Below are 13,547 nucleotides of genomic sequence, written 5' to 3'. Positions count from 1 at the left end.
CTGCTCTTTTTGCTATAACTATATAGTGCTGCTTTAATTTTGGTGCAAAATTTGATCACTTTCAGTTTATCACCCATACAATGTTCTTGCAAAGTTTGAAAAAGATCCATAGTGCTTTTAGAGTTCACACAATGTGAATGTCGTCTGCAGCAAAAATAATACCCATCAAATACTTTTTGTTATAACTCGTTCAAAAAGGCAAATGTCATCTGCTTCCAAACTTCCCCCTGCTATCACTAAGTGGTCTTGTTTCAATTTTGGGTTGAGTTATGTGAAAATTTGATCATTTCAAGTTTCTCCTTCATACAATATATTTCAAGTTTGAAAAAGATTCCTTAAAATATCTCTTCAGTTATCCTTCTAACAAGATCAAGTGTCAAAACTGCACAGTTCTTTGCTATCGCTATAAGGTCCTGCTTCAATTTTGTTTCAATTTCGTCTTCTATTCTGTCTCATAATTGAATCACTTCCAGTTTGTGCCCCATACAGTGCTTCTGCAAAGTTAGAAAGAGTTCCATCAAATCATTTTTGAGTTAATGTCTTTGGTAACAAAAGCATTTATATTCCCAGTATGGGGAATACAAGATATAAATGACATCTTAAGACATGGAAAGTAAGACATACACAAGGTTACAGTTACAGATACCAGGGGGAATTTTTAAATTGTCTGTAGGTGTGAATGTGTCTGCATTCTGAAATGGGTTGGTGCCCCTTCCTGGGTTATTCCATGTTTTGTGAATGTAGCTTCCCATATAAGTCCCGTGTGACCCTACTTAGGACAAATTAAATTTCCTCCATCCATTTATCCATCCATCCATCCATCCATCCATCCATCCATCCATTCATACCTGTACTGTACATACACCTACTGTATCATCCATGGCTGCTTACCCATTGAGTGTGCGGCTCATTCCAGGAAGCTGGAAGCAAATGGGATACTAGTGAACTTTCAATTACTGTACATTTTATTTTTAATATAAGAGTAAAATACTTATTTAGTAATGATTAATCTGCAAGTTTCTGTGTAAATGTTTTGCTGAACGAAGTATTTTCAAAATAAAATTATTGCACATTTTATTAAATGCAGAATGTAATGGCAAACTTCTATGGTAAAACGTTAACTTTTTGTTACTTTAGTAGCTAACTAGATGCTAAATATGTTAGCCATTTGTGAAAATCTTAGTAATAAATTAACTTTATTTTTATAGTGCTTGCAAGTAAATTGCTAAAACATCCAACAAAAAAGCCATGCAGATTCTAGTAATACTTAAAGGTGAGTGTCTGTTTCTTTATTCTAACAGTTATAACTTAGATATTTACAGGGTTTCCTACAAATCTGTTCCATGTTTATTCAGTTGTCCTTATTTACAATGCCGGAATTTATATTCTTAGACAGTTAAGCATGCTTTACAGAACCCTGCCAGCTCCAAAGCTTTAATCACTGTGTTAATGCTGGTGTTCGTGGGTTTCACAAACAAGCGTTTTGGAGTAGCTAAAAGAAAAAGCATAAAACTTCCAATTTAATTCACTATGTGGCCTGACACTATATCTGCATGGAATGCTGAAGCAGATGAAGAATGTTAGTGGTGGGTGCCATGGGTCGGAGGTCCTTGCACGCTTTTACACTCTCTTGAAGTGCAAACAGGAGGCAACGTTCTCCTTCTGCAAATAGGGATAGAAGCAGCTCTCCAATCTAAACTAAGGGGAACTGAAAACAAGACCTGACGTGTCAAGCCCCCCTCCCCCAGCCAGTTTGCCACAAGTGCTGTCCCAGAACATTGATTCAGACAACTGGCTGCCTGTGCCTGAGGGAACAGTAAAGAAGAAGAAGAAAAAAGAAACCCTCTTACTATTAAGGTAAGCTTCCATTTTTTTCTGCTGAAATGGACAGTTCAGGGCAGGGGGCATCAAGAGCGGACTGCTGAGGCGGAATGACATATTAATACAAGACACAGCGGGGGCAGGCGGCATAATAGCTAAGACCTATGACCGAAGTGTTGTAACCTGATGTCGAAGACTGAGCAAACTGCTGTGCTGCTTCATGTACGGTGCAAGGTGCTTAATCTGAGTTATCTCTGTACCAATTATGTAAGAACCGTAAGCCATACTGTGAGCCTTGGATACAAGTATGCCCTATAGAATGAATAATGCAGTAAAAACTAAAAAGACAGGTGATATGTGCACATCCATATCCCTATGAAGACAGTTAAACTGAAGGAGTCATTGCAACATGTTTCACCTGAAATCTACGAAATATCCAATTTATAACCAATAGAAAGGAGCATAGAGCGCACCTCGAAACAGTTTGGCCGTTCATTGCTGGGCACACACACCCAATCACATACCACGGGCAACTGAGAGAAGTCAATTAGACTAACTGCCTGTCTTGGGACTGCAGGAAATTGGAGTACTTGGAATAAATTTTACAGCACAAAACAGCAACATATATAATTTCAGATATAAAATTTCTTTTGTAATTCCTTTAAATGTTCATTTTGGTTTTTATTAATTATGTCAATAAACAGATAGCAATGAAGTTGACATACCATGCCATACCATACCATACCATACCATACCATACCATAGATCTGAGTGTCACAAAGTGTACTACTTTTGTGATGATTTTAAAGAAATCTGCTAACATTAAGAAAAAGATACAGCTTATATATTCTCCAATTGTTTTTACATCATATTGTAATAAAACTTTCATGTTTACTTGTGTCTATTGTTATTATTATTATTATTATTATTGCTGCTGCTGCTGCTTACTGCTCCTAGCTCTACTACAGTTCTTGGGTAATTTGTCAGTTCGTGAAATGGAGACCACTGACAAGCAAGACAACAGATGTGTTAAAAGACTTAAGACTCAAAAGGAGGAGGAAGCGGGGCTGTCTTTGTGATATCCTGTGTAATGCATTAAAAACGTTTGAGCTATACATGGCACTATACGTATTAAGCAACGCTTTCTCCTCGAGCTGTTCAGAAGTTTCAATTAAAGAAACATGTATTTAAAATTTTTTTTTGAAGTACGTCATTTACAGAGGCAAATTTTTTAATACAGATATTTGAAAAAAATTATACGAATAACTATAAACAATACTAGCGTATATGTAGGATGAACCACCATTCAATTTTTCAAAATTTTGAATTTAATTGATTAAATGATAAAACCGTGTACAACAAAATTTCACAGCTCATATTCATTACATAATGAGGAGTTTTGTCTTATTTATTTATTTGTAGACTCCCAAAATCCCAGCCTTTAACTACAGTGGGCTACTGTAGCTGAGTGGGCTACTTTATTCCAGAATGAGAGCCCCATCTTGATCAACTGTATTTCCCAGTCTGTCAGTAAACCCTGCCCTCTCTTTTTATCACTCAATTGACGTGTTGTTAGCAAATGGGAGCGGAAGGGCTGATCTCTCGCCAGAAGAGGTCATTCTGGCTTCGGCTGCCACTTGTTGCTAAACCCTCCAGGGCTCGAAGACTGTTTTCTTTTTTTTTTAATTGCTCGGTGAAGGATCGCTGAGCTCAGAGACACGTCCACGTTTAACTTTCAAGAAGGGACTGCAGCATAAATATCAATTTATAGTTTCAACTAAACGAGAAGCATGGTTGATAACGCCGCTATAGCAACAAAATCCGCGTTGGTAAGTTTCCATTCTTTCATCCTGGGCATAGAGGAATACTATAAGTACATTCATTGGGAAGTAGTTTTATAATTAGGACAATCTAATTTCACATACTTATTATTCAAGTATAAATAAAGTAGCGAATAAAAGCGTTTAAATATAATGTTATTTTTGACCTTACCTTACATACACATGTATAGGCTACGTTACACGTATGCTACGTAATTATTTTGGATATAAATATATAATACAAACTTTACATTTCTTAACTGGAGCATTTTTTCTTCGTTCTGTGAGGTATTCAGTTGAGCAATTCGACGGAAATTATATGAATAGATAGCATATTTTTAAAGATTAGCCCACACAGTTCAGTAATATTTAGTCTTTTTATTACCTTAAAAAATGCAGACTACACGAGAAATAAGACTTAATAAAGATATCACGTAGGACACATCTGGAAACTTATTACTAAACCATATTGCGAGCATATATTTAATTTAATGTTTTACTATATAGCCCTCGCCACTCTATTTACCATTACTAGTTTAAAGCAGTCTGTCTATCAGTTTAATAGCCTATTTTGAAAACAGCAATATCCCGCTATTGTGTACTTCTGTAACAGTTCTGACTTTTTTTTAATCCTTTCGTTTCGATTCACGTATTTCCACTTGTCTTTTTTCGTGTGCACGTACAGCAGGCAGCCTTCTCCCCGGCGAACAGCCTCCCTCTGTTAGCCTCGGCACACGGCCACTTCCCAGGCGCTCAGTCCCACTCGTCAGGCGGCGGCATGAAGCTCGAAGCGGTCATGGAAAACCTCCAGAAGCAGCAGGCTGCGCGCCTGGCCCTGGAAGAAAAACTCCGGCAAGCCGAGAAAGAGAAAGAAATAAGATCCATGGTGAAGGCACGGATCCAGCAACAAGCCCCGTCTTTCCGTCATTTCCAGGCAGCGGTCCAGGGCTCGTTCACTGCGGGATATCCCGAAGCGTACCCGGGCGCAAGCTCCGCTCATCACTGCCAACGCACGGGCAACAGGCAACAGGCGGGCGACTCCGATGTCGACGATGAAGCGGATCGCAGTCGCGACATAGAAGACGACGATCGGGATATAGAGGAAGACGAACTGGAAGACGACCGGGTCGGAGAAGAGGAAGAGTCGTACTGCCAAGCCGATCATTCACACCAAAGTGAAGGCGGGCGAGAACAAAATAAGAGCGCCGGGCACTCGCAGCCCAGGATCGGTCAGGCGTCTTATCCTGCACCGAGGGAGTCCGAGAGCCCCGGAGGAGAGGCGCCGCACGGACATCTGCAGCAACACGACTGGACATACGAGGAGCAGTTCAAACAGGTACGTCTGCTGCAAGGTCTACATGTTTATAATCTAAAATAGGCAATACAGTTATTTCTGATAATAAACAGAAACCAAATATATTTTTCCTTAACTGCTCAGTATTAGTTCCAGTTCTACACTATATTCACTCAGAAGTTACGTACGCAACTTATTGATAGCATTTAAGAGTACGGTTAATATTAGTAGATCTAGTTGTGGCATCTTGCTCAACTCCTAAATGCATATTGTAACCCTAAAGTTATTACCATATTGTGACATTTAGGACACGAAACTTTGACTTATTAGTACTTAATTAAATTAGTGATACGTTATACAGTAATGTGTTAGTAGTACGTGCGTCTTCCGTCTAGTCACTGCATGGTGTAGGTAGAGTCGATTGCAGTTTTGTCAAAGCATTATTGTTTAGGCAAACAACTTGTGCATTTCCTTAATGTTAGATGTTTGTGAAGAGAGTGATGTTTTGAGTCGCAAGGTGTTTTGTCTCCTTCATAACTCAGCTTAAAACCAGTGCTTTGCAATACCTTACACAGGACTGTTATTATTTATTGATTTCACTGGGATGTTATGTTTACGTGAAGATATCAGGAAAACAGTATATATGACCCCATTTTTTAGTCAGTTAGAAATGGCTTTATTGAAATGACTGAAAGCATTAACATAGTGAAGTTGAGTTGTAATATTATATTTTAGTTTTGATTTTTGCAGTTTTTAAAAAAATATAAATTCCCTTAATATGTTTTACTGAAAATATGAAGAGGATTGTGTGATTATATCTTTTACAGTATGATTATGTTAAAGCAACAAATAAAGTTAGTCACCAGTGTTAAATTAGATTAGGAATGGAGAATCAGTATTCTGCTGTGCAGAATGTGAATTTTGTATATAAAAATAATGTATTCACATCCAAGGTTCTAAATATATTCACAATTTACTTTAGGTGTACATCTGACAATAGTAAGGGATAAGTTTAGCATTATTTTGTGAAGTAGCATAAAATTGATTACATAATGGTATGGTTCATTCCATTTTCTTAATTACATCAGGAAATTGTATATTAATCTGACATACAAGTTATAACAAGATAGCTTTCTAGATAATCAGATATTTCCAGTAATTAATTGAATCATCGTGACAAATTTAAGTATTATAATGGCTAGAAATCTGCATGAAAAAAAGCAGGTGGAAACCAAAAAAGAGTATATGTTTAGGATATATTGCAGACTTGAATCCATTTGTTGTTTTATTGAAAATACATTAATTAATGTATCAATGAGACAACGGATAATATTTTTTATATTTATGGCCATATCTGCTGGCAAAAAAATGGGAAAGTAGGGACAGCCGACTCGCCTGGGGTGAATTTCATTCATGAAGGACTGCCCTTCAGTCTCAGGAGAAAAAAAAAACACACGAAGATGTGTAAAGCTGGCAAGAGTGCAGGAAGTTGGAACTGGGAGCATTCCAGACTGGCTCACACCCAAAAATCCTGGGATCTCCTTCTCTAGCCAAGTGTGTCGGCAGCTAGCCAGAGCATTACGAAGCAGAATGCCTACACCCCGCCCCCTCCTCGCTGCACTCCTGCACAGCACATACAGTCAGGCGTAAATGCGCATGTGGGAAATGCGGCATAAGCAGACCTATCCAATTGGGAAATGTGCCTTGGTGCACAACGACCTGCTCTTAAGTGCATTTTAACACAATATTTTGCTGTCATTGTTCTAACTCATATCGCTCTATGTGAAAGCTAGAAGCTTGGCTTTACCTCTCGTTTAGTCACAGCAGTGTCATCTTAACTGGGCATCAAAGGATTTTGTATAAAAATGAGCTCTTTTACTGTTTTCCAAATAAGTTCACCTTATTTCACTGGAGATGGTTGACGTAATTACCTAATATGGTCAGGCAGTGATAACAAAAAATAATTATTTGGTGAAATGTCAGAAAAAAATTATCTGATGGCAGTTTCAGGGTCAAAATGGTTTTGACAATGAATAGTAAGGATGGTCCATTGTTTTAATGTCTTTGTTTTGTCTTTGTTATGTGCTGCAATAGTTCCTAACCCTCCCACGGGTGGCTCGAAAAGCATTGATTCTTTTTATGCCATTGGCGCTTGTGTACATACAAGAAAGCAGAGAGGTTCAGGGGTGACAACAGGCTAACCTGGGAGCTTCACCATCTTCATGCTTTTGAGCGTCATCTTTCCTTTGGGTCTCCCATGTAAATCCCTCTAAGGGTCCAACAAGCCGCACAGCATGGAGCCTTGAGAAGATAAAATGCGCATGGTGTAAATTCCCCATATGGGGAACAGCTTCCACCCAAATCTGGGGGGTTGCATTAGCACGACTCTGACAGCTGGAATTTACTTTTAACTGGTTGCTTTAGGTGTCGCGTCACTACAAGTGTTATGGATAATGCCTGTGTGTCTTTTTTGTATTCGGCAAACTGGTGCTGTTGTGCAGGGTTCAAATAGCTGTGCTGAAAAAAACACTTTTGTCCAGGTCTTCCTTTAATACCATTGTATGCACTAACTTCAGTATTAACAGAGAAGTGGGCCAGCTTGTTTAGAAACCACTCCCTAGGCTAATGTTAAATTTTTAATTACACAGAAGAGGCTTTGTTTTGATATTCAATGAAGGTACTGAACCAGTTCACTGCTGGCTTTTGATCCAGTGCAGGATCAGTTGGGTATTGTACATTTTTTTGTCATTGTTACTAAATAATTGACAGGTTACCTACTGTTTTGACCTACAGGTCAGGCACTGTTGTTCTCAGGGCAGGCTGTTTTAGAGTTCTTGTTTACAGGATGATGTTCTTGATATTCCTCACTTAATTTTTTGAGAGGCTCTCATTGTGGTTAACCACAGACTTCTGCGGACCACGCTGGTTATGCAGTGAAATGAGAGGGAAAGCAGCGTGTGTGAGGATTACCTTTATTCAAAGGCAGTGTCTGAAAGTGCCAGTTCATTAGATCTGCCGTGTTGCCTTTTGGATGATAGTTCTCATTTTCTGATATTGTACTAATTGATTTGAGGGGCCTATGTTACTTCAAACAAGTTGTATTTGTTCACAAAACTCAACAGAGAGGCTAAAACGTGGTACTCTGGAATTCTTAATTGACCTGCTCTGTGGAACTAAAACTAAAAAATGTACAACTATGTGCTATGTTAAAGCAGCCAACAGCAAAACCTCAGGAATATGGGGTTGCTTTGGTCCAGAAGTAACACTCAGGTCAGAGATTTCACACTTTATTAAATCCCATTATTTTCTTTCTATTTGTGCAATTTGTAGCCCCAGTCAATGTTCTTTATAAGACATCGGTGTTTTGTGACCCTGTTGGTTTGGAATCTGTTCCTTTATCTGGAAGATTACTCGTTAAAATCTTATACCAGGTAGACTAATCATGCCTTTGTTGGGCTCCTTGAGTGCTACGAAAATGGCTAATCATGCTCTGAGGCCAAGCTTTACCTGGATGCGTGTACAGGTAATCTCCAGGTTAAGAATGTCCACCTTGCAAACAACTTGTATATATGAACGGCCTGAAGTAAAACCTATTATACAGAAAGACCGGGTTAAATACAATGTTTTGTAATAACTAACACGCACACTCTTTCGTGACGCTCATGAAAACATTGCATAGTTTCAGTGGTTTGTTGGCTCAATACAGTACCATATATACATTATTTATTGTTATTATTATTATTATTATTATTATTGTGTATTGTGTTATTGATTACTGACTTATCTACTCACTTGACTTAAAGAGTGACTTAGGGAAAGGATTTTGTTTGTAATCTGGGGACTGCCTGTTTTGCAGGGTGGGAAATGTGAACAACCTGGTTGGACAAACCTACCTCACTGTACACATTAGAATTCTTAAATTATCTGTGGGTCTTTTGTAGGTTTCAGTGATCAGCAAGATATAAAACAAGAGTGACTGGACCAGTAACTTATGTTTGCCAAACAATACCATGCTAGCTCTCTAGTTGGAATAAGGATAAACAGCATGCATACAGTGCTTATCGTACATGTTACACTAGACCTCATGTTATGCGACACATTTAATATTAACACTTTTACAGCTACTTGTGATCAATAAAAGAGAGGAGATTTTAAAAGGCCCTTTAACCTAGTTTGGTTTTAATGATATTTCAGCCTTTAAAACTTTGGAATGATAGCATGCAGAAAAGGAGCCCTCTTTTGCTGCATGGAAATTTGTCATTTGTATCTTGTGCTTGACACCCCAACTGCAGAGAACTGAAAGAAACCAGAAAACACACAGAGAACCTCAGACAGTGTGTATAAGTATGTACAGTGTGTATGATGCATGGATTGTGGAGAGAAAGTACTTGTACAACTGCTTATTCTGCATGACTGGCATGCTGAAAATAGAGTGTATTAGTCTGGCTAGTGTTGGATATTTAGAGCTTTGGAACATAATGCCATCATTGTCCAAGATTTTCCCACCACAGCATTTGAGGTTTTGAGAAGGACTGTTTAATTGTATCAGGCAGGTGAAAAGGAGTTATTCCCATAGACAAAAATGTTTCAGTTTGTCTTCATCTTGAACATCTGGAAAATCTGAAGTACAAGTATCCAATAACAGATCTCATGTAGTAACACACTAATGACACATTGCAACAACTTGGCAAGTCAAGATCTGTAAGATGTCTCATTAAAATAGAGGGTATTATGATTCATAAACTGGCCCAGTTTAGCGTCTGGTAAAAATATCCATTCAAAACAGGAGTAAACATTGGCATTACTTTGCACAAAAAGGAGTTTGTTTGTTTGGAGCACAAAAGGTCTTTGATAGAGATGGGGTAAGCGGTCTACTGCTCAGCCTGCTGTTCCATCTGCAGACATCTGTGGGCGGGGGTCACTCGTAAGCCCATTCGGCATGCGTTGCTGTCACTGGTGAGTGTTTCTCCACTTGGGTCCACAGGATGGAATCTGGGCCTTGCTGATCTTTCCTCGCCTGATGCTTCTTTTATCGCTCGGAACTTCATTTCCTCCGGAGGCGGCGCGGTGGCGTGGGGATTTATCTGGCTGCTGTAGCTTCTGGTTCTCGTAGGTGATTTGCCTCTCACTTATTTCAGCCAGAGGAGGGTGGAAAACAAAATGTAGAGACATAGCTTCATTGCAGCTGAATAAATATTCTTGTGTATTGCCCTCTTTGCCTAACACTTAATTAAATTTTTTTTGGCGTTATTCGTAACTATTAAAAAGCCAGCTGTAGTTTTAGAGGAACAGCAATCGGTGTATATACCACAAAATATTTTTTTTATGTTTGAATGTTATTGCAGGTGAGATCACTTCAAATTTAATGAGGCACTTCTTATTGCCTGAAGAAATTCCGTAATCACTTACTAAACTGCTATTCAGTATTAAAGAAAGGAAGGACATTAGTAAGGAAAGCTGTGACTGTAGAAACTAGCGTGTAACCTCTTAGAAAAACACTTGGGATATTTTAGGCATACTGTATATACTACCTCTCTGTTTCTCCAGTCTTTTTGTGTTATTTGTTATTTAAGTTATTTTTATTTTTCATATAATCGTTCTGTTAGATCCAACAAATACCTTGGAATACACCTGTGTAACTTTATTTTTTAAACCATTAAGTGATTTTACTCTGAAATGCAATAATCTAAAATAAAATAATGTTCTAAAATGGTTATATATTTAATTTCTAAGGTTGGAGAGAATTTAACTAAAATGGTGGGTAAAGTGAAAAGTCAGGCTAATCTGGCTCAAAATAATGAGGAAGTAATTATACCTAATATAGGAGTGACTGGTCAGACGTTACTGCTTCTTGATCATGTCTGTTGACCCTTCTCTGATCTCCTGGTTGCTTTCTAATTGAAATGTCGTGTTGGGGTTTGGTTTAGGCATTTTATAAGGTTAGTAATTGTGTTAATTGTAATTCAGAAACGTAACATACATCCTTTACATGTAAACCTAAAAATTACTGTGGTTAGCCCGTGATGGAAAGCATACAGATAGCATTAGCTGTGATGCTAGGTAGCTGTATTAACTCTCAAATGATTCTTGTCTTTTCAACTAAAGAACTCAGCAGGGGTTGTCTTGGGTAAGTTTACAATGATTTCTTTGAGTTATGTAGAAAATATGATTGCTATGTGTTTTATATTTTTAACTTGAAGAATTGTGAAAAATGAAAAGGGTTTCATGTGTAGTGACTCTTTTGCACAGCTGGCTAAGGTGTTGTCTCCAGTGATTTGCTGTCATTAAAGCCTGTCATCTGTGCCCTTTATAATGTGTTCAGTCAGGAAAACTGAGCGGCCCTGGGAGGGACCCGGGAAATGGGAGTTTCAGTGTCGGTAGTGGCTCTTCGTCTTTGATTCAGGAGGTCAGTAATCCCGCTCCCTTCCTGTGATCCCATCACAGCCCATGTTACTCACAGATGTGCCGTCCCAGGATATCCCAAGGCAGGATAGAGGCATTCAAACACCAACAGTTGATCTGACAGTTTAGGTCAGCTGTAATGCTGAAATGTGATGCCCCTTGGGGAACAAAGCCTGATAGCCACGTCAGTGAATTTCCCAGAATGATTTTAAATGTTGAAGGGTGTATAGCCCGAATGCTGCAGAGCTGCAGTAATGATGCGCCGTTTCCTGAAATAGCTGGCAGAAATCATCACCACTTTTCCTGCTAATGACTTTCAATGAGATGCAGAAATATAGTGTTAGTGCTCAGTTTGTCAGAAGTCAGGGGCTTTTCCATTGTAGTCTATCAAGGAAACATTCATTATTTTTATTTTCAAATTACGCATAATCATAGGATATTTTGAAACCATTAGTGTCGTAATCAGTCTTTTGATGCACATGCTTTTTGTCATTTCTGGAACTTAAATATAAAAAACTGAAGCCTTCTCTTGATTGGGAATGGTGTCTAAGGGTAAATCAAACACAGAATTCCTTGGTGATTTGAAGGAACATTTGTGACCCCCTACACTGCAAACTACACCGATTGCTTTCCCTGCTTGTTTTCTCAACCTGCTAAAGAATCTCCTGCTTCAGCTTAGGAAATTATAGTTTTCAAGTTTCTTTAGTAATTATAGTAAAAATAGAATTATAGCTTTTAAAAATTATGGTTTACAGTCACTTAATTGACTGTAGTTTGGCTAGGAATTGTATAAATCTGTATTCCTGTACTACAACATTAAGAAGACATCAAAAAAACAGACACGGTTCCTAAGCAAACATCATAAAAGGATGTCCTTATTAATCCTCTGTGGGGTGATCTTTGAGATGTTTGATTAGAGGTCTGTCACTTTTCCTGCTGCAGTTAGGATGTATAATCAATTATGACATAAAATGTGAGATATTTGTTGTTATGGTGAGTGAAACTCAAAATTGAAGTGTCTCCAGTATTTATCCTTGCAACATTTAGTTGCGTATAGTTTCTCATTTCATATAAAGTTAAAAGAAAATATGAAAGTGGATGTTATACGCAGTACTTGGTAATACACAAATCTTATGCGTGTAAAAGGCAAGGACACAGAGGTTTTGTGTGATTTGTGTGAGTGTATTTCAGGCAGAGTTCCTGTGATTCAGGAAGGTCTGTTTTCTTTGGATAACAAAAGCAGACACAGTAGTTACTCTGTAAATGGCGTCACTCACGCGGTTCTACAACGTAAGTGAGAGTATAAGGTGTTCATTGCTTGTAATGTTTTGAAACAAGGCATACTTCTATAAATATCTGTTTGAGTGGTAAATGTGTATAATGTAAGGGATTTTCTTCAATTTTAGACTACAAAATATATGTTATATTCCGTTATAATATAATGCAGTAAATAGTGGCAAATCATTGAATTTTTTGGTACCACTTTGCAGAAAGAATACCCTTATGAAGGATTTATGAATGGTTTATAATCAGGTTATTAATTAGGTTATAACACTTTGTAAATCATTAATAGACAATTATAAACAACTTATAACAGTTTTTCATATTAATGAGTTACTACCATTTATAAGTGAAAAAGGAATCCTTATTGTACAGTGGTACCAGCAACTTAAATATGTAAAATAATTACTTAAAGGTTTTTGTAGTTTTGTTTTGTCGAAATAAAAGCATGTTGCATGCCTAGAACTTCCAATTCCTTACAGACAGAAAGAGTGGTATATGTTCAGATTGTTGAGTATAGTTAAACCGTGCATTCTTCCAGCCATGTTGTCAATGGACGCGGTGAAATTGTTCTGTTGCCTAACACGGATGTTGTAGTTGCCTCTGAGACAAATTAATAATGTGCATAGATGTTATTTTGCATTCCTCCACTTGGAATGAAACCTGACTGATTAAAATATGCATTCTATGTGTGCTACCATTGTGCTGTTTTCTGTGACTTACACAGTTTATACACTTAAAACATTTAAGAAGCAACCAGAGTCTAAATATATAATGCATGTCTAGAGAGACTGCTTATTGATGAGATCATTTCAAATCACAGAACAACAGAAACATAAAATATGAATACTGATTGTGAAAGGTTTTTACAAGGAGCTGAGTATTGATGAAACCCACACGTGCGTTTCACATTCACATACCAGGCAAGT

At 37.9% G+C, this 13,547-nt stretch overlaps 1 protein-coding gene across 3 annotated transcripts in view; it reads left to right on the top strand.

Annotated features, from left to right (window-relative positions):
* Positions 1-1,253: 1,253 nt before the first annotated feature.
* arid3c (AT rich interactive domain 3C (BRIGHT-like)) overlaps positions 1,254-13,547 on the top strand; it is a 67,278-nt gene continuing 54,984 nt past the window's right edge. The window contains exons 1-4 of one of the 3 annotated variants that reach the window (XM_049019238.1): positions 1,254-1,273; positions 1,673-1,857; positions 4,327-4,977; positions 11,258-11,341. In XM_049019238.1, coding sequence (XP_048875195.1) covers positions 4,420-4,977; positions 11,258-11,341 — 642 coding nt within the window. In that variant the 5' untranslated portion in view covers positions 1,254-1,273; positions 1,673-1,857; positions 4,327-4,419. Of the gene's footprint in view, positions 1,274-1,672; positions 1,858-3,384; positions 3,651-4,326; positions 4,978-11,257; positions 11,342-13,547 lie in introns of those variants that run through there. The other 2 variants (XM_049019235.1, XM_049019237.1) reach the window with 2 other exon arrangements.

Source organism: Brienomyrus brachyistius, chromosome 7 (genome assembly GCF_023856365.1).
Source record: "Brienomyrus brachyistius isolate T26 chromosome 7, BBRACH_0.4, whole genome shotgun sequence".
In the NCBI taxonomy this organism is placed as follows: domain Eukaryota; kingdom Metazoa; phylum Chordata; class Actinopteri; order Osteoglossiformes; family Mormyridae; genus Brienomyrus; species Brienomyrus brachyistius.
The sequence above is the reverse complement of the archived record's forward strand: the minus strand, read 5'-3'. Positions and strand labels throughout refer to the sequence as shown.